General features: G+C 41.6%; 3 protein-coding genes across 4 annotated transcripts in view; 1 reads left to right on the top strand and 2 right to left on the bottom strand.

The window, feature by feature from the left end:
- The window catches only part of FBXL13 (F-box and leucine rich repeat protein 13), a 71,864-nt gene that overhangs the window by 28,396 nt on the left and 21,907 nt on the right, over positions 1-21,561 (top strand). The window contains exons 10-12 of the mRNA XM_026677245.2: positions 10,436-10,488; positions 13,756-13,856; positions 19,461-19,590. Of these exons, the coding sequence (XP_026533030.2) occupies positions 10,436-10,488; positions 13,756-13,856; positions 19,461-19,590 (284 nt within the window). The remainder of the gene's footprint in view (positions 1-10,435; positions 10,489-13,755; positions 13,857-19,460; positions 19,591-21,561) is intronic.
- LRRC17 (leucine rich repeat containing 17) lies at positions 1,125-19,669 on the bottom strand. The gene is made up of 4 exons (XM_026677219.2): positions 19,531-19,669; positions 5,698-6,581; positions 3,534-3,689; positions 1,125-1,671 (listed from the first exon to the last, which is right to left on the bottom strand). Exons 2-4 carry the CDS (start codon positions 6,455-6,457, stop codon positions 1,301-1,303), a joined length of 1,287 nt encoding a protein of 428 aa, XP_026533004.2. The 5' UTR covers positions 6,458-6,581; positions 19,531-19,669; the 3' UTR covers positions 1,125-1,300.
- The window catches only part of FAM185A (family with sequence similarity 185 member A), an 84,883-nt gene continuing 83,590 nt past the window's right edge, over positions 20,269-21,561 (bottom strand). The window contains exon 8 of one of the 2 annotated variants that reach the window (XM_087967772.1): positions 20,269-20,931. In XM_087967772.1, the coding sequence (XP_087823898.1) occupies positions 20,912-20,931 (20 nt within the window). In that variant the 3' untranslated portion in view covers positions 20,269-20,911. The remainder of the gene's footprint in view (positions 20,932-21,561) is intronic. The other variant, XM_087967769.1, reaches the window with a different exon arrangement.

Below are 21,561 nucleotides of genomic sequence, written 5' to 3'. Positions count from 1 at the left end.
CTGAGCCACCACGTTGAACGGTCACTAAACGAACTGTTGTAGGTCGAGGACTACCTGTACTGGGTAAACGTACATTATGTCATGCCCCTGTTGGAGTCTGATTCCGAGGGAGAGGAGGAACAGCCGACAAGGAGTGGGAGTGTAGCTCTAGTGCTTGTGGAGGAAACTGGGGAAGGGCACAGACCAGATGGGCATTCAGAGGAAGACCCAGGCCCATCCCCTCTTCATCCTAGGGCACGCAGAGAGGAGTGGATAAGGGAGAAATGTGAGTGGCATGGTCTACGGGGGAGGAAGGGGCCCTGATCCCCTTCATGGGCTGCAGCTGGGAGGACTGGTTAAAAGGACAAACTGCGCATGGGCCAGTGCTGGGAGCAAAACGTGGAGCTCTTGTCTGAAGCTTATCTGTGTTTTGGCTTCCTCCCACCTCTGGTGGCTGCGTTATCTGGTAGAAGTCTGCAATTGATCATCCTTGCCTGCTGTATTAATTCCTTCAGTGTGGTTTGTGTTGGTTTTTTTTATTTCACATTAACTTTACTTTGGGTGCGGACTGCATTTACTCCCTCCGTAAACTGTTTTCTTTAAGAGTTTGATATCCAGCCGAGGATAATTGGACATTGGGGCCAAGTTGGAGGCATTCAAGGGACTTTCTTCTATTTTGGTGACTTGGTAATTTTTGTGTCACGCCCCGGGTCATCACACATTATGTTTGGAAAGACTCAGGGGTGGGCTCCAAAAATTTTAGCAACCAGTTCTCTGTCAGTGTTGCTGGGTGGGCGTGGCCTAGTTTTCGCCCTCCCTGGGCTCCGGAGGCTTTCCTCCAGGAGGGCAAAAACAGCCTCCCTGGGCTCCGGAGGCCCTCTGGAGGCCCATTTTTCACCCTTCCTGAGCCTCTGTGCGGTCCTTGTACTTACCTGGGGACTCCTGGGAGAGGTGGAGTGGGGCAGGGTGGGCAGGGCCAGCCAGGGTTGGGATTTGCTGAACCGGCCATAAAATTAGCTTCCAGTTAGATGGAAAGGCTGCACATTTTTTTGCAGAGGTTTATGTTTTTGCAAGAAGTGGTTTAGCTGCATATTCCTTCTTTTTACAGATAATTACCCAATAGGGCAAAAACGACTCCAAACCAATTAAAAATAGTACGTTTATAAAGAACAATGCAATTGATGCCGTCTCGTGATTAGTACTGAAAAATAGTTTACCAGATCGTCCATCATGAACAAACACCACAATTACAGTATCAAAATATATATAAATGCTTCTTCCTTTTATAAAAAAAAATTCCAAAAGTATACTAGTGGACCAATTAATCTATTACTCTGACAATGACCGAATGTTTTGGAGTAGGTTCTTCAGTTTCGTTATCCTCAAATACATCTGGATAAATCTGTAGCCTATCTTTGGGACACTCCTCAAAATAACTTCTGACGTACTTTCTAACTGACCATCCTTTATATTCTTCAGGTTTTCGGCATTCTAGGCCATTATAGTGAACATTGTAGTGGTGATTCAGCCAGTAGAAAAGATAATGGATGTTGTAGTCGCATCTCCAAGGGTTTTCTTTAAGCCGCAGTATTTTCAAAAAGTATAAATGTTCTAGGACGCCATATTCAATATTTTGTAGGAAATTGTTTGATAGGTCTAGTTCTTCCAGATTGATGAGGCCTGCAAAAGCAGCTATTCAAAACAAAAAAAATTTTTTTTTACAAATAATAACAATTATAAATAACAAATAAATGACTTAGCCGTTCGTAGCATTTGCACACTGGTTGAAAATTTTCTGGCAACCTATTCAGAGAGTCGGCATTTTTGCGGTATATAAACCAAAATACAAACCATAACTGTTTAATTTCTCCCTTTGCTTGAATTAAAAACCGGGCAGTGTCTATGTCTTATTATGTCTTTAGAATCAGACACTGTGGTTAATATTTTGATTTTCATGAAAGAAGCAGAATTGGAGCAACTGAGAGAAACATAGACAGTGGGTAGGTATAAATCTATGAGATTATTTTATATTTTGCATTATGTTATACTACACTTCCTCTGACTTGGCTTAGTAGGTTGTGTGAATCAGTCATTGTGGATTCAAAATCTTGCTTTAGACTACATAAATTTAAATCTCTGTGGGTTAGTCAACAACCCATGATTTACAAGCCACAGCCAATATAGTCACTAGAAAGTTTCGATTAAAGAACTATGACAAAATCCCTCACGAGGTATTCAAGCATAGTACAGGATTATATATTTCTCATTGACCTCCATCTCGTCTAAGAAGGTCAGAAGAATGGTTGCAACCAATTTTAGCTGAACAGTTTGGACTCAGTTCTGGTCATAAGTTGAGAATTACCTGTATACGAATAGTTTGCCAGAATAAAAAGGGAAATAAGAGTTCCTGGGCTTGATAAATTATTTTTCTTTTTTTTCTCATGCCATCACCTCTCTTTTTTATTCTTTCTGATGCCGTTCCTCTGCTTTGCATAACTTTGCTAATTTTGAGAGATATTGGTGTAGTGGTAACCTATGTACCTAGATGTAATTATAGTTGTTCTTTAGGCTAATTGGATGAAGAACCCAGTGCAGATATACTTCTTACTAATTCCCTCCATGTTATAGTGACTGAATGCCCGAAGAGCTCTTTTGGAATGAATCTAACATTTTTTAATCTCCTTCTTTTGAAAAGTAAGTCTTCCATATAGCACAAAGTTGTGTGAATTGGAAAGAACACTGGATACAGTGTGATAGGAAATATGACTCAAATTATATTTATAAATATATATAAATGTGAATATGAATATGAATATAAATGATAGATAGATATAGATTATATAGATATAAAGGTAAAGGTTCCCCTTGCACCTCCGTGCTAATCATTTCTGGCTCTAGGGGGCGCTGCTCATCTCCGTTTCAAAGCCGAAGAGCCAGCGCTGTCTGAAGACGTCTCCGTGATCATGTGGCTGGCATAACAAAACACTAAAGGCGTACAGAACGCTGTTACTTTCCCACCAAAGGGGTCACTATTTTTCTACTTGCATTTTTTACATGCTTTCGAACTGCTAGGTTGGCAGAAGCTGGGACAAGTAACGGGAGCTCACTCTGCTAGGGATTCGAACCGCCAAACTGCCGACCTTTCTGATGGACAAGCTCAGTGTCTTAGCCTCTGAACCACCACGTCTCTATAGAGATATATAGATATATATCTTGTTTATATTTACATCTCAGTCCAAAGCAATTTTAAGATGCATGGACCGTCTCAGACTGGCAGCCCCCCTGAGGAATTCTGGGATTTGAAGTCCACACATTTTAGTAGCCAAGTTTGAAAAATACTGATCTAAAGAGTTAACTTAGATTTATTCCAAACCTTGTCTATTTCCAACCAGCTATTTTAAGTATTGTTTGGATCCTGACCAATAAGAAAACAATCAAGTGTTTTTGTTTCTTTTGTTGAAAAAACATTTCATGAAGAAAATTTGCATCATTAAATTAGAGATGAAAGGCAAGGGTGACTTTAAATGTTATGGTTCTTCATAAATTTCGCTCACCTGGGTCTATGTGAACTAGTCCATTGCTACTGAGATTTAACATCTTCAGGTCATCGATTTCTTCAAACTCCTTGGGTCGTAATACATTGATTTTGTTATTGGAAACATCAAGTTTAACTGTGTCTGGAGGTATACTGCTTGGGACTTTTCTTAAATCTTGAGAGGAAACAAACAACAACAGTTATAGGGATTATAATAAAGATTATAATTACATTATAAACTTGATGGTCCATATCCTGCATCCAGTTTTTTCCCCTCCTGCCATCACTCCGATGAACACCTAATTCCCACAGCACTGTCTTATACCTAAAGGATATTTACCCATGTAGTAGGGCTGTATTATCCTTCCCATCTTCCCTATTACCTTCTCCTATTGGTACCTTATGATTATATTATGTCGTTGTTTGGATGCCCACTGAGAGCTTCTGCACTAGAGACAAATTCCTTGTGTGTTCAATCCCACTTGGCCAATAAAAAATATTTTACCTTCTGTATTCTATTAGTAAAGTTTTCCATCTTGAATACCCACATAGATTTTCCAACAGCGCTGTTGAGTCTTTTTATTTTTCAAAACTGATACCCAAACGCAGTTCAGGTAGTCCTCAACTTACAAGAGTTCATTTAAGTGACTGAAGTTAGAACACCACTGGAAAAACGGACTTATGACTGTTCTTCACATTTATGACCGTTGCAGCATCCCCATGCTCATGTGATCAAAATTCAGATACTTGGCAACCGACTCAAACTTACGACGGTTGCAGTGTCCCAGGGTCATGTGATCGCTTTTGTGACCTGACAAGCAAAGTCATAAGGAAGCAGGATTCGTTTAACAACTGTGTTATTAACATAACAGCTGCAGTGACTCACTTAACCACTGTGGCAAGAAAGGTCATAAAATGAGGCAAAACACACATAGCCACTGTCTTGCTTAGCAACAGAAATTTGGGGCTGAATTGTCATTGTATGTTCAGGACTGTCTGTATATCTGTCTACCATTCTATTTATAGAATAGAATAGAATAAAATTCTTTATTGGCCAAGTGTGATTGGACACACAAGAAATTTGTCTTGGTGTAAATACTTTCAGTGTACATAAAAGAAAAGATACATTCATCAAGAGTCGAGAATCATCAGGTACGACACTTAATGATAGTCAGAGGGTACAATAAGCAATCAAATCATACTAGGAAACAGTCAATATAAATTGTATGTCACAAGTGGGAGGAGATGGGTGATAAGGAGTGATGAGAAGATTAATAGTAATAGTAATGCAGACTTAGTAAATAGTTGGACAGTGTTGCGGGAATTATTTGTTTAGAGAGTGATGGCATTCAGGAAAAAACTGTTCTTGTGTCTAGTTGTTCTGGTGTGCAGGGCTCAATAGCGTCGTTTTGAGGGAAGGAATTGAAACAGTTTATGTCTGGCATGTGAGGTCTGTAAATATTTTCACAGCCCTCTTTTTGACTCATGCAGTATTATCGAAGCAATTTTATCATCTCTGTATTGTTAAAAAAAAGAAAGAAATTTAACAGATGATCCCGACAACAAAAACTAACTTTAAAATCTTCCATTAACACTTATGATCTGCTTTGATGTATTTATTGTTTAAATGTTTGTTGCTCTGAGCCTGGTTACTGGACGGGACAACTTTCAAAGTCTTCTTACATGATAAGAGTAGCATTGAAACCCTAATAATAACCGCAACAATTATTATTATTATTGCCTTTGCCATATTACTACGGCAAAGGCAAGCAAGGGTAGTACCAATAGTAATAGGCGTCTTGGGTGCAATCCCAAAAAAAGTGGAGCACCATTTGAACACATTGGTGGCATTGACACATTCACCATCGGTCAATTGCAGAAGGTAGTTTGACTTGGAACAGCTTCAATCCTGCGGTGATATCTGTAAACACCATCAAACATCCAGAATTGCCTATCCCAGGTCCTTGGTAAAGACTCGATAAGTAGAGAAAAATGCCAAACCCAGTCTGAACATCTGGCTGACTGCGATAAATAACAACAACAGCAACAATAAGAATAAGCTTCTTGAATGAGAAGCGAAATGCCTTCAAAGAAAAACCAGAAAGTCCAGTTGCCTCTTGGAAAAAAAGCACCTTTGGGATCCTAATAAGGAAATAAATACTCTGCAATTGACATATACCAACCTTTCCTCCTGCAGTCCAGGGTTTTTACAGGAAACACATATGTGTGACAAAGTGAAGAGTCAAATTCAGGTCTGGCAATTTCGGGTTTGGGTATTACTGGGCGTAAGTCCACTTTGTCGCTGCCACAGAACTCTTCGACTTGTATCTCCTTGAGCTTTTGACCTTTCACTTCTTCTGGATGGACGCATTTGGCATAATTTGCCAAGTTCCTGTTTCTTGGAAGCTGCAGCATCGTTATAAGCGATTCCATCTGACAGTTGCAGTGCCAGGGGTTGTCGTACAAACGCAAGTAACTTACGAGAGGCATGTAAATGAACACCTCCTCCGACAAAACCTTGAGTTTATTGTGCTGTAGTAACAAGGTGGTCAGTTTGTTCAAACCCCAGAAAGCCTGATCCTCGATTTTGGAGATCTCGTTCTGTTGCAAATCGAGACTTTTAAGTTTTTGGAATTTGGAGAACATGTTGTTCTTCAGTTTACGGAATGCGTTTTGAGCTAGCAGCATGTGCTTTAAATCTTCCGGCCACTCGGGCAGGACAAATGTCAATTTTCTTTCTTGACAATCTAAGTATTTCTCAAACAGATATGTGTAGATGTCGCATGGAGGGTTTGGAGTAAAGCGCTTCATGAGGCCGGATACTTTTCCTAAGCGGTTTGTCCTTCCACTGTTTGCTTTCTTCCTTGAATTTCCATTTCGTGCTTTCCTCAGATCAGCTGCTTGACTGAAGAAAAGTAGTATTATAATAGTAACCACTTGCATCCTGACATCCAGCTGGCCCCAATTGCTTTATATGACAGCTGGAACAGTCCAAGAGTGTTCCTTTGAAATCCGACTTCCGAGATTCTGTGTGAAGGAGGCACAAGCTGGGGTATATGAAATTTCTCTGTTAAGGGGGAGGAAAAAAACAGAGTATTATAAAGATGCTGAAGTGATGGTTGACAGAAGAAATTGAAACCAAAGGTACAGCTATTATGTCCAGCATAATGGATGCAGGATCATTATTTTAAGGAGGAATTCTGGTCCCCATGATACAAACACAGATGTTTAGAAAGTGTGCAGAGAAGAGCAACGAAGATGATAAGGAGTCTGGAGGCTAAATCGTTTGAGGGAATTATGGTATGTCTAGTCTAACAAAGAGAAGGACAAGGGTGATATGATGGCAGTCTTCCAGTATTTGAGGGGTTGTCGTAGAGAAGAGGGGATTGACTTAAAGCACCTGAGGGCCAGAGAAGGAGTAACAGGTAGAATTTCTGCTGATTGAAGAGAGATCCAACCTAGAATCAAGACCAGGGGTTGGGCTTCAAAATATTTAGCAATGGCTTCTCTGCCTGGTTGCTGGGTTGGCATGGCCATGGTGGGCGTGGCCTAATTGGCCTCCTGCACCATGGTGGGGGGCATTTTTACTCTTCCTGGGTTCCGGAAGCTTTTCTTGAGCCTCCGGGAGGGCAAAAACGGCCTCCCTGGGCTCCAGAGGCTCTCTGGAAGCCGGAAACGGGCCCATTTCCAGCCTTCCTGAACTTCTGGGAAGCCTGTTTTTTGCCCTCCCTGAGCCTCCACGCACATCCTGTACTTACCTGCATTCAAAATGGGCCGTGTGGGAGAGGACTCCTGGGAGGGGCAGGCGGGACCAGCCACGAGTGAGATTGAGGGGGTTCTCCAAACTCCACAGAACCTTAGCTAGGGGCTCTCTCGAACCCCCCGCAGCCCACCCGTGACCAAGACAGAACAATTAATCAATGGAACATCTTGACTCCCTGAGTTGTGAGTTCTCCACTGCAGGAGGTTTTCAGGAAAAGATTGGACAACCATTTATCCAGGATGGAATAAGATCTCCTGCCTTGAGGGGGGGCGGGGTTGGACTAGAAGACCTCCAAGGTCCCTTCCAGCCCTTACAATTCTATGACTTCTTAGTTTAATGGCTCTACTTTATATTTCAAATTCTACTTATAAAAACGTGACTGTGGAAATGGCATGCCGAAATGTGTGTAGGCATTAGGAAATAAAACATGAGCTCATGTCACATACATTAATCATTCATTCATTTTTTTCCTGCAGTGAATCATGCTGGAGTGGGATCATATAAAACATTTCTAGAATTAAAACATTACATTATAACATATGTTTTCCATAGCTCCTGGCATCACATATTTGTTATCCCCAGTGCTCAGAGCTGAGATGGCAGCCAGCTGCAATACAATCGTGATTGGTTGATTTACCAAATTTACATGGGTGCTCAAATCATGACTATGGGTGCTGTAGAAGTTAAAAAATACATCCAATATAATAAAGGTAAAGAAGTGGTAATAAACCTCTGGTCAATTGCTGAGAATGTTATATATTATATAACTAACATTCTCTCAGAAGGCGTGTATTCCCCTAATCCAGATTAAAAGACAGCAGAGTCACGATTATTCAAACTTCTAAGGAAATATTATTCCAGAGACCAGCACTCATACTTCTTGTCCTGCCCCCTCAGGTGTTTGAAAATAGGTTGAAACCACCATCCCCTCTTCTTTGTGGCAGCCCCTCAAGTACTGGAAAACTATCACCCCAGAATTCTCCAACACTGGAAGTTTTTAAAAAGAGTTTGAGCAACCTGTCTGGTATAGGGTTTCCTGCATAAAATAGAATAGACTAGAATTCTTTATTGGCCAAGTGTGATTGGACACACAAGGAATTTGTCTTGGTGCAAATGCTCTCAGTGTACATAAAAGAAATACATTCATCAAGAGTCAAGAATCATCAGGTAACAACACTTAATAATAGTCATAGGGTACAATAAGCAATCAAATCATACTAGGAAACAGTCAATATAAATCGTTAGGATACAAGCGACAAAGTTTCAGTCATACAGTCACAAGTGGGAGGGGATGGGTGATAAGGAGTAATGAGAAGATTAATAGTAATAGTAATGCAGACTTTGTAAATAGTTGGACAGTGTTGAGGGAATTATTTGTTTAGCAGAGTGATGGCATTGGGGGAAAAACTCCTTGTGTCTAGTTGTTCTGGTGTGCAGTGCTCTATAGGGTCGATTTGAGGGTAGGAGTTGAAACAGTTTATGTCCGGGATGTGAGGGGTCTGTAGATATTTTCACAGCCCTCTTTTTGACTCGTGCAGTATACAGGTCCTCCATGGAAGGCAGGTTGGTAGCCATTGTTTTTTCTGCAGTCCTAATTACCCTCTGAAGTCTGTGTCTGTCCTGTTGGGTTACAGAACCAAACCAGACCATTAGAGGTGCAGATGACAGATTCCATCATTCCTCTGTAGAACTGGATCAGCAGCTCCTTGAGCAGTTTGAGCTTCCTGAGTTGGTGCAAAAAGAACATTCTTTGTTGTGCTTTTTTGATGACATTTTTGATGTTAGGTGTCCATTTTAGGTCATGTGATATAGTAAAACCTAGAAATTTGAAGGTCTCTACTGTTGATAAGGGTTGGACTAGACCTCCAAAGTCCCTTCCAACTCTGTTAGTCTATTCCATTCCATTCTATTCTATTCCACTCACTCTCAGTGCAAGCTACTTAACAGATTATCATTATAAACAGGCAAGGGCGTTGTGTATGCCATCTTGAACTCCATAATGACAGGTAACATCTAAATTTGATGAAATGGACACATAAGGAAATAAATATTCCAAGTGATTCTTTAGGCAATGTTAATTATCTCACTCTTGCCTGCCTGCCTTCCCCTATCTCTGATAGGACACTAAGGAAAATGTTTAGTTCTTATTTGATTTAGGGTGGTTTGTAATCTCAGCCGATAACAGTTTATTTTAACAAATCATGATAAACAATTAGTGTGCTTGTGATTTTTCTCAATGGAGTCAGGATCTAAGGAATAAACTCATTTTGGTTTCAATACTGATAGTCCCCGAATTGAGCTCCAGATTTGTTGGCAGTGTTGTTAAATGAGTTTTGCCGCATTTTACGACCTTTCTTGCCACATTTGTTAAGTGGATCCCTTCTAAGTTGAAGGTATCTTATCCAGTGGTGGGATTAATTTTTTTTTTACTACTGGTTCTGTGGGTGTGGCTTGGTGGGCCTGGCAGGGGAAGGATACTGCAAAATCCCCATTCCCTCCCCACCCCACTAACCTGCTTTCCAGCTCCGTTCTCCTGTGCAGGGCAACCAAAGGAGACCCAGCCAATCAGCCCGGGACTCGGGAGGTGGGGAATAGATGGGGGCAGGGCCAGTCAGAGGTGGTATTTGCTGGTTCTCTGAACTATGCAAAATTTCCGCTACCGGTTCTCCAGAACTGGTCGGAACCTGCTGAATACCACCTCTGGACCAGTCCCTGGTGACCCAAAGGTTAAAGGTATTCCTGATTTAAAAGATAGATTTAATTCTTTCCCCCCCCCCCCTGCTTAAAGTAAATCTTCTCACTTTCTTGGAGGAATCTGTTGTGTTTCTTCTTTCCAATTGATTTAATTAAGTGAAAACATATGCAAATTCACTCATGGGATTGTAAATGCATAGCAAAGGGTTTCACTGCTCTTTGTCTAAGCCAAACTAAATCTGGATCCAATTTATGGTAAGTACCCTTAAATAACTAACACTAAATAACTTCTACTGTTGACGCCTAAAATAGATCATCCTTTAAATAATGTAATAGAAACCTTTCTCGGGTCACATTTGATTGCTCATACTTTTCAGGAACGAAAATTTATATTTTTATGTCTCTGCTCGCATTGCCAGTTGGAGATTGGTTTCATGGAACAGAATCAATTGTTCTGCTTTTAGGTGGGTGTGTGAATTTGCAAGAGTTAAATGTTTCCAAATATCAAGGATTAAATGTAAGTATTACCTTTACAAAAGTAAAAGGAAGTTAGAAACGTTAAAGCGGAAAACTGAAGTTCTAATTTTGATTTCTGCATATATTGTAGAATGTTGAGGTCTGCAGAAAACATCCTATGACTGTGATGGCGAACCTATAGCACGTGAGCCCTAGCCAAACTTACCTGCACTGCGCATGCGCACCTCCCAGCTGATTTTTGGCCCGTTTGAGCCTGTTTTCACTCTCCCGGGGGCTCGAGGGAAGCCTCTGCACCCTTTGGAGGTCGAAAAACAGACCTTCTGGGAATACTGGAAGTGCTGAAAACGGAAGTGCCGAAAACCGGAAGTGTTAAAACAGGCCTGTTTTTTGGCCTCCAATGGCCACAGAGGCTTCCCTCGAGGCCCCGGGAGGGCAAAAACAGCCTCAAATGGGCTGAAAATCAGCTGGGAGGCACGCGCATGTGCAGTGCAGGTAAGGAGGCGGGGGGGTTACGTGTGCATGCGCAGGGGGGTGGGGCGCATTGCATTGTGCATGCTGGCACCTGTGTGCTTTTGGCACACCACCGTCCTATGACATATGCTTTGGGTATTAAAAATGACCCTATACACTAATCAAGAGAACTTAGATACAATAGATAGACAGAACAGATAGAATATAGGTACAATCATTTTTATACATAAACAGGTAGTCCTTGACTTACAGCCACAAACTGAGCCCGACATTTCTGTTGCTAAGTGAAACATTTGATATAATAACTGACTCTATACACTAATTAAGAGAACTGAGCTACAATAGATAGCTAGAACTTAGGAACAATCGTTTTTATAAATGTTCCAGGTAGCCCTCGACTTACGAAGCAAAACATTTGTTAAGTGAATGTTGCCCCATTGTACGACTTTTCTTGCCACAGTTGTTAAGTGAATCACTGCAGCTGTTAAATTAGTAACCTGGTTGTTAAGTAAATCTGACTTCTCCATTGCCTTTGCTTGTCAGAAAGTGTAAAAAGGGGGATCGTGTGACTCCCAGAGGACACTGCAACTGTCATAAATACGAGTCAGTTGCCAAGCATTCCAATTTTGATCCTGTGACTGTGGTGGGGATGCTGCAATGGTCGTAAGTGTGAAAAACAGTCATAAGTCACTTTTTTTTCACTGCGGATATAACTTCAAATTTGTCCCTATGGAAGAATGGGAGCTGCCTGGCTTGCATTTATATGAACAAAAGAAAATGAATTGTTTGGGAGCATAACAACAAACTGATTAAAGTGTCCCAGTTGAAGATGAAATAAAGGTTCCCATTTTACAAATAGATCTGCAAATCCTGGCTTTACGGCAGCCTGGGATGGCCTCGGATCTTTAATGATCAAATCTATAGATCTCAAGCGTCAAATTTCACTCTTCTGGTCTCTTAAACACTTCACAGTGTTTGTGTCACTCAATAAGCTTAACTGGATAATATAAAACCAAGAGTTAAACCTATGTAGCCGATTGTTATGCATGATTTTTGTACCGGGTTAATTCTCCAGAAAAAGTTATTATTCTAGGAAAAGGTATGACAAAATATAAGAGGACCAACAATTTTTTGTTGCAGTTAAAATACACGTAATCCTCAACTTACAACCATTCATTTAGTGACTCTTTGGAGTTGCAACAGCACTGAAACAAGTGACACAACTATTTTTCACACACATTTTTCACATAAGGAAGAGAAGGTTCTAGAAAGTCTTCCAATATACTGATGTGTGCATAGGGCCTACAAAATTCAAAAGGTTTTGGAGTGTGTGTGTGTTTCTGTATGTGTGTTTTATGTCTGTTTTATTACCTGAAAGTTCCACTTTAATTTTCTTAGTTGGAATGTGCTATACAGGAGTTCATCCTCAACTTAACAATAGTTCATTAAGTGACCACTTGAAGTTACAACGGCACTGAAAAAAGTGACATGACCATTTTTCACACTTTATGACTGTTGCAGCATCCCCATGGTCACATGATCAAAATTCAGACGCTTGGCAACTGGTCCATATTTATGACGGTCGCAGCGTCCCAGGGGTCACGTGGTCCACTTTTGCGACCTTCTGACAAGCAAAGTCCGAAGGGGAGTCGGATCCACTTAACGACCGGGTGACTAACTTAACAACTGCAGTGATTCGCTTAACCACTGAGGCAAGAGAGGTCGTACAATGGGGCAAAACTCACTGAACAACTGCCTGGCTTAGCAGCAGAAATGTTGGGCCTCAATTTTGTGGTTGTTAAGTTTAGAACTACCTGTAGATTCCTTGGGGCAATTAATTCGAAATGTAGTAGTGGTCTCTTAATATATTTCTAACTATTAAAGCAGGGGTGTCAAACACAAAACTTGCAGGCCGGATTTGGCCTGCGATGTGGTCAGATCTGGCCAGAGGTAGGATTCTACCGGTTCAGACCGGTTCTATAGAACCAGTTGTTATGATTTTGCGCAGTTCAGAGAACTGGCAAATCATGCCCCTGGCTGGCCCCGCCCCTCTCCGCCCACCCCTCCCCTCCCCACCCAGTCAGTCCTTATCGCGCATGCGCAACATCGCTGACTGCGTTCTCCCCCGCCCAGTCACTCCTTAAGGTATTTCTTTCCCCCCTCCCGACGATCAGCTGTTCCGATGATCAGCTGTTCCGATGATCAGCTGCGCTGTCTTACTGCTTCACCCAGGAGGCTTCCCTGAGGCCCAGGAGGCAAAAAGGGGTGCAGGGACAGGGGCGGCGGTGTGTGTGTGCTGCGCTCTGTTTTTTGCCTTCCTGGGCCCCAGGGAAGCCTGGGAGCAAAAATTCCCCCCCAGGAAGCTTCCCTGAAGCTTAGGAGGCAAAAAAACGAGGGGGGGGGGATTGCTGCAAAAAAAGAAGAAGAAGAAGCCACGCCCACCCACTCCCCTAGCCACACCCACTTAGCCACATCCACAGAACCGGTGGTTAAAAAATTTGAATCCCACCTCTGGATCTGGCCTGCGGGGCTGTCCTGGAAAATGTAAGGGGTCGGCCCGCATTGCTTCGGCACAGTCTACCCAATGGGAAGAGGAAACATGCCAGCAGTTTGGGGAGTGGAGTCCAACTGGCCACACCCACCCAGTTGACCACGCCCACCCAGTCAACCACGCCCCCCTGAAGTCAACTACAGCCCTGATACGGCCCTCAATGAAATTGAGTTTTGACACCCCTGTATTAAAGCCTTGGATCCTTTGAATGACTGTTGATATGGACTGTGATTATATTCCCCCTTGGAGAAGTAAAACCAAATCTGGCTTTTTCTTTTTGAACAGGATAAATCAATTAGATTTGTGGCAGAAGGTTGTTCAGCTCTTCTTCACTTGGATTTATCTCACACGGACATTTCAAATGGAACCCTAGCGCTGCTGCCTAGGTAATATCTAGAGATAGACACTACGTGTTTCTGTAGAAGAGCAGCGGGCTTCATGGACGGTATCTCACATAAAGGCCATAGAGAAGGCCTCCTAATGCCATCTTTGTTCAGTCATCTGTCTCAGCTCCATGTCTGTTTCTTTGAACCTTAGCACATGGCAACCTCATTTGCCTCCAGAAGTTGAGGGTGCAAGGAAAGAAGCAATTAAGGAATGGAACAGAGTAGAATCGAATAGAATCGAATAGAATAAGAATAAGAATAGAATAGAATAGAATAGAATAGAATAGAATAGAATAGAATAGAATAGAACAGAACAGAACAGAACAGAACAGAATAGAATAGAATAAGAATAAGAATAAGAATTAAAATTAGAATAGAATAAGAATAGAATAAAATAGAATAGAATAGAATAGAATAGAATAGAATAGAATAGAATAGAATAGAATAGAATAGAATAGAATGATGGAATTGAATGGAGAATAGAATAGAATAGAAACAGAATAGAATAGAAATGGAATGGAATAGAATAAGAATAGAATTGCATAGAATAAAATGGAATGGAATGGAACAGAACAGAATAGAACAGAATAGAATAGAAAATATGGAATGGAATGGAATAGAATAGAATAAGAATAGCATAGCCTAGAATAGAATAGCATAAAATAGAATAGAATGAGGAAATTAAAATGGAAAAGAATAGAATGGAATAGAATAGAATAAGAATAGCCTAGCCTAGAATAGAATAGCATAAAATAGAATAAAGGAAATTTGAATGGCATGGAACAGAACAGAACAGAACCTTGGAGGTCTTCTAGTCCAGACCCCTACTCAAGCAACAGAGTGTATACCATTTCAGATAGTTGTCCAATCTCTTCTTAAAATCCTCCAGTGATGGAGCATCCACAACTTCTGAAGATAAGCTGTTCCACTGGCTAATTGTCCCCACTCTTAGGAAGTTTCTCCTTAATTCCAGGTTGCTTTTCTCCTTGATTAGTTTCCATCCATTGTTTCTTGTCCTACCCTCAGGTCCTTTGGGAAATAAATTGACCCCCTCAAATACTGGAATACTGCTATCTTGTTTCCCCCCCACAGTCCTTCTTTTCTCTAGACTAGCCAAACCCAAGTCCCTCAACCATTCTTGATATGCTGTAGTCTCCAGGCCTTTCATCACCGTAGTTGCTCTTCTTTGCACATTGTTGAGTCTCAGCATTAAGTCTCAACATCTTTTTTGTTGTGTGGTGACCCAAACTGGATGCAGTATTCCAGGTGTGGTCTTACTAAGGCTTTATAAAGTGGTAACTAATGCTTCATGTGATTTTGATTCTGTCCCTCTGTTTATACATCCAAGGATTGTATTAGCTTTTGGGGCGGCTGCTGCACACTGCTTTATGATTAAGTGGAGAAATTTGCTGGCAGAAGAATTAATCATTGGAATAACTTGCCACCAGAAGTTGTGGGTGCTCCACCACTGAAGGTTTTTAAGAAGAGATTCAACAACTATTTGTCTGAAATAGCAAACTGTCTCCTGCCTGGGTTGGACTAGAAGACCTCCAAGGTCCCTTCCAACTCTGTTATTCTGTTATTCAGTGCTCCATCTTCTGTCTTCTCTACCTTATAATATAAATTCAATTCCTGCCTTTGAGCGTCTAGTACAGGGGTGTCAAACTGGATTTCTTTGAGGGTGAGATTAGCATTGTAGTTTTCCACAGGGAAGTGGTGGGCAGATGACTCCTGCAGCACCCTGTCAGCCAAAACGGGCACGGGGCCTCCATGTGTGGCCCCCCTCTGCCTCATTTTCACCCTCCATGGCCTCCTGCAGCACTTTGCCAGGCGTTTTCAAGCCCATTTTGGGCCCTTTTTCAGGATGTTTTTGGCCCACTTTTTAGGCCACTTTCGGGGCTGTTTTAGGCCGTTTTTAGACCATCTTTGGGCCCCTTTTCAGGCCATTTTTGGGCTGTTTTCGGCCTGTTTTGGCCAGCAGAGTGCTGCAGGAAGCCATGGAGGGTGAAAATGAGGAGCGGAGGGCACATTTTAGCTGCGAGGGCAGTGATGGCAAACCTTTTTGTTGTGGTGTGCCAAAAGCGTGCACGTGCCAGCACCCACAATGCAATGCGCCCTGCCCCCCTGCGCATGTGCACACAACCCCCCCCCCATCCCTTACCTGCACTGCACATGCGTGCGCTTCCCAGATGATTTTCGGCCCGTTTGAGGCTGTTTTTGCCCTCCCGGGGGCTCGAATGAAGCCTCTGCGGCCTTCGGAGGCCGAAAAATGGGCCTATTTCGGCACTTCTGGTATTTCCAGAAGGCCTGTTTTTTGGTCTCCAAAGGCTGCAGAGGCTCCCATCGAGCCCCCGGGAGGGCGAAAACAGCCTCAAATGGGTCGAAAATAAGCTGGGAGGCACGCATGCACAGTGCAGGTAAGTTTGGGTTGGCCATAGGTTCGCCATCACAGTGCTAGAGGCACCACAATCTGGTTCTTTCATATTTCCAGGCCGGCCCTGTGGGCTAGATTTAAGCACCTGCCTTGAGTTTGACACCCCTGGTCTAGTATGACTCAGTCCCCTTCTTGCTTAGAAAACAGAGATGTCACTGAAAGATTACAAATCTATATTAATATTCTGCAAAAAATATACAAAGCATGCCCAATTTTGGTCAACATCAAAGCAGAGAAGCCATTGCTTTAATAATCAGAAACAGTGTTTATAATTTACAGTGGTAAATGTCTTTGGCAAGAAAGCCAAAGAAAAATATAATTTGTAAAAGACAGATGCAATTGCAGGGTGTCATATAATCCCCTTTTGCAACCTTCTGAGAAACAATGGGGAAACCAGATTCACTTAACAACCTTGTGGCTAACTTAACAACTGCAGGGAGTCCCTTAATCACTGCGGCAAGAAAGGTCATAAAATGGGACAAATTTCATTTAATAAATGTTTCGCTTAGCAACAGAAATGCGGGGCTCAATTGTGGTCAGAAGTCGAGTTATTTATTAACCCTTATTAATTTTACAAATAACTCAAGGCAATGAACGTAGCTAATAATCCGCTCTTGGCTTATTTTCCTCACAACAACCTTGTGAGGTGAATTGGGCTGAGAGAGAGAGGGAGAGGGAGAGGGAGAAAGAGAGAGAGAGAGAGAGAGAGACTGGCTCAGTTACACAATTAACTGTCATGGCTAAGACGGGTCTTGAACTCACCATCTCCCACTTTCTAGCCTGGTGCCTTAAATACTAGACCAGTATTGGTGAATCTTTTCAGCACTGAGTGCCGAAATGGGAGTGCGCGCTTGCGTCAGAGCATCGGAAACTGGAAGAGCAGCTCCCGGGCATGCATGCGCATGCCGGGAAACTGAGATTACGTTTTTTGGCATTCACATAACTGGTAGTAAAAAAGTTGAATCCCACCACTGGTGTATATATATATACACACACCACTGGTGTATATATACACACACACGCGCACACACACACACACACATGCATATATATACACCAGTGGTGGGATTCAAATTTTTTTACTACCGGTTCTGTGGGCGTGGCTTGGTGGGCATGTCAGGGGAAGGTTACTGTAAAATCTCCATTCCCTCCCCACCCCACTAACCTGCTTTCCAGCTCTGTTCTCCTGTGCAGGGCAACCAAATAGACCCAGCCGATCAGCTGGGACTCGGGAGGCAGAGAATAAATGGGGCAGGGCTAGTCAGAGGTGGTATTTGCTGGTTCTCCGAACTATTCAAAATTTCCGCTACCGGTTCTCCAGAACTGGTCAGAAGCAGCTGAATACCACCTCTGATATACACACATATGCCAGTGTAACTTTGAATGGTCACTAAATGAACCATTGTAAGTCGAGGACTACCTGTAAGGTGTCTACCTGAAGGTGTCTAAACTTTGATCCCATGACCACGGGGATGCATCAAAGGTCGTTAGTGTGAAAAACAGTCGTTAGTCACTTTTTTCAGTGCCATTGCAACTTAGAATGCTCACTAAATGAACTATTGAATGTTGATGACTACCTGTATTTTGGCAGATCATATAGCCAACCAGATTTAGTGTTACTGTAGAAAACAAAGCTCATTTCTAGGGAGTAACATGTTTCCTTAACAGTCATTAAACAAGCATCTCCAACCTGTTGTAACTTCATAAACATATCCAAGTATGCTTGCAAAAATACAGTAGTGAAATTGAAATTTTAAAATAGTCTTGTTCTAAGGCAGGTATATACAATACTATATTCATATTGCTGACCTTCTTAAAATGACTTTTGCCATAATTTTGTTTACATTTTTACTTTCATGTAATTTTACATACATGCTACTTCACATTTAAATAATATGTAATCCATTTTAGCTGTACATCTGGGTTGTATGTTGTCATTTTAAGAAAAGAAACAAAAATAATCAGGTAAGGAACATGATGTCAATGCTTTCTTCATTTTGGATGGTTTTTGATTCCCCTGATTTATAGAACATAGAATAATAGAGTTGGAAGGAACCTCAGAGGTCTTGTAGTTTCTTTTGGCTTTTGATTTATTTTGATTTAGTTTTTGCTGACTGGGTGAAATTGCCTTAAAATCTTGTCCTGAACTGCATCCATTAAAGAACATGATGTCTTTTACTCTTAATAATAGATTGTTATTTCCTGCCTGCAAGCTTTCATTTTTGGTTATTGTGGGATTGCAGCTTTTCCCCCAGCTACACCATAATTGCATAAAATCAATAGTTTTCAGCATGACAGTGCCTATATCTGCAATGTTAAAAATAAATACAAGCAGTTGTATAAGGTTGTGTCCAGGAACTCAATGTTTCCCTTGTATATTGTCCAATTTTATCTACATTGTTTCCCATTTGACTTCAATAATTCTTTTCTATAGATGTCACTCGCAGCAAGGGTTATATATGTTTATTCAGCAATAAATCTCACCACAAGCAGTGGGACTTACTCCTAGATAACTGTATAAAACATTACGGCATTTAATTTAATTTAGTCTTAAATTATTTTAATGCAATTTAATCTCACACGAGAGCACTGTTATCATTATTTACTTTTGGTTAAGAGTCACCGCTTCGAGACTTCGTGCAGTTACACAAAAGGGCATCTGGAACATTGCTTTGATTTATCATTCTTTTGATTTAGGTCTGGTTTTCATAACTGCCATACACATTTCTTGGTGCCATTGTCAAGTTAACGTTTACAACTCTATCCCTGGAATCGCCGGATGATTCATGCCTTTCTAATTTAGGACGCCTAAATTTGGTTTACAGCCAAGCAGCTTAAAGTTAACTTTGCCCATCCCAATTTCATGACATTGACCCTTTCCAGCAAATTCAGGCACATATATATCTCTGCTCAAAAACAATAGCAATGGGAGCAGAACAGCTTGTGCAGGATGTCAGCGTTGTTTAAAAAAAAAAAAAAGTAGTTTAAGCCTAAAGAAAAAAAAAGAAGTATTTTAAGGGTGGGGAAGAAAGCCCATTAAAATCTTAGCATCCATTCCAGTTATTAGAAAGCCTTCCAGTTAAGAGTATCAGATTGCATCAGAAACCAGAACACAAGAGATACAGTGAAAGCTTTTTTCTCTCTCTCTCTTCTCTTTCCTTCCAATAAAGGTATTTTCCCAATCTACAGTTTTTAAGCATCGCGTACTGCAGAAAATTCACAGACAAAGGGTTACACTACCTCGGCAATGGGAGAGGATGTCACAAGCTCCTGTATCTGGATCTTTCAGGCTGCCTCCAGGTCTGCATCTCGCTTTTCCTTTTCATACTGTAGGCAGGAATCATCCTTCGGAGGAGGATTGGCGTTACTCGACACTCATGGTATACTAAAGGAGAACAAGCCCTCGTTGCAAACTTGAGAGAGGTTTTAAATTACATGACCGCAGCTGCTTTAATTTTTCCGGAGGGGATCACACTATAGGGTTTCGGCCCCTTTCCAGTGGGTTTCTTCACTATAAACAACTCCCTCATTGCATAATGAAAGCATGGATTATTTTGTGCAGTGGATTTGAAACAGGCGTGCTTCTCTCTCTCTCTCTCTCTCTCTCTCTCTCTCTCTCCCTCCTCCCTCCCTCCCTCCCTCCTCTCCCTCTCTCTCTCTCTCTCTCTCTCTCTCTCTCTCTTTTGATGCACGACTTCCTTGGGATACAGTTGGAAATTCCAGCTATGCAGAGGCTGGAAATGCACAGATGTATATTCGGGGCATTTGGAAAGTATTCACAGCCCCTTTTGCTTTTGTCAGTGTTGCTATGTTTGATTCCACAGTGGTTGAGAAATTCATTTGTTCCCCCACCCACGAATCTACATTCTGTACAGAATTAAAAAGAGAATTTTAGAAATGTCTGTAAATTTATTAAAAAGAAAAAAAACCGAACTATCAGATTGGTGTCAATAGAATAGAATAGAATAGAATAGAATAGAATAGAATAGAATTCTTTATTGGCCAAGTGTGATTGAACAAACAAGGAATTTGTCTTGGTGCAAATGCTCTCAGTGTACATAAAAGAAAAGATGCATTCGTCAAGAGTCAAGAATCATCAGGTACAACACTTAATAATAGTCATAGGATACAATAAGTAATCAAATCATACTAGGAAACAGTCAATAAAAATGGTTAGGATACAAGCAACAAAGTTACAGTCATAAGTGGGAGGAGATGGGTGAAAGGAAGGATGGGAGGATTAATAGTAATAGTAATGCAGACTTTGTAAATAGTGTTGAGGGAATTATTTGTTTAGCAGAGTGATGGTGTTTGGGGAAAAACTGTCCTTGTGTCTAGTTGTTCTGGTGTGCAGGGCTCTATAGCATTGTTTTGAGGGTAGGAGTTGACACAGTTTATGTCCAGGATTTGAGGGGTCTGTAAATATTTTCACAGCCCTCTTTTTGACTCGTGCAGTATACAGGTCCTTGATGGAAGGCAGGTTGGTAGCAATTGTTTTTTCTGCAGTCCTAATTACTCCCTGAAGTCTGTGTCTGTCTTGTTGGGTTGCAGACCCTTTGCAACAACAAGTGAAATTTAGCTCCGCTGCCTCCCATTTCTCTTGATCGTTGCTGACACGTTTCTACACCTCAAATAGTCGACCTGTGGGTAAATTAAATTAATTGGATGTGATTTGGAAAGGCACACACACCTCTCTACAGAAGGCATCACAGCTGACAATGCATAACTGTATCAGAAGAAAAGCCACAAGGTCAAAGAAACTGCCCACAGACCTCAAAGATAGGATTATTGCAAGGCACAGATCTGGGGAAGGCTACAATAAAATTCCTGCTGCACTGAAGGTTCCTAAGAGCACAAGGGGCCTCTATAATTCTCAAATGGAAGACGTTTGGCGCAACCAGGACTCTTCCAAGAGCCCAGTCAAACTGAGCAATCGTGGGAATTAAGACCACACCTAGACTACTGCATCCAGTTTTGGTCACCACACTAAAAAAGATGTTGAGATGCTAGAAAGTGTGCAGAGAAGAGCAACCAGGATGATTAAGGGACTGGAGGCTAAAACATAATGAAGAACGGTTATAGGAACTGGGCATCAGTGGTGGGATTCAATTTTTTTTACTACCAGTTCTGTGAGCGTGGGTTGGTGGGCGTGGCAGGGAAAGGATACTGTAAAATCTCCAGTCAGAGATGGAATTTGCCGGTTCTCCGAACTACTCAAAATTTCCACCACTGGAAATATATAGTATTCCATTTCTTCTTGTTCTCTAATTG

Source organism: Notechis scutatus, chromosome 6, assembly GCF_049901735.1.
Source record: "Notechis scutatus isolate UNSWTSFEM ecotype Mainland chromosome 6, rNotScu1.2, whole genome shotgun sequence".
NCBI lineage: Eukaryota > Metazoa > Chordata > Lepidosauria > Squamata > Elapidae > Notechis > Notechis scutatus.
The sequence above is the reverse complement of the archived record's forward strand: the minus strand, read 5'-3'. Positions and strand labels throughout refer to the sequence as shown.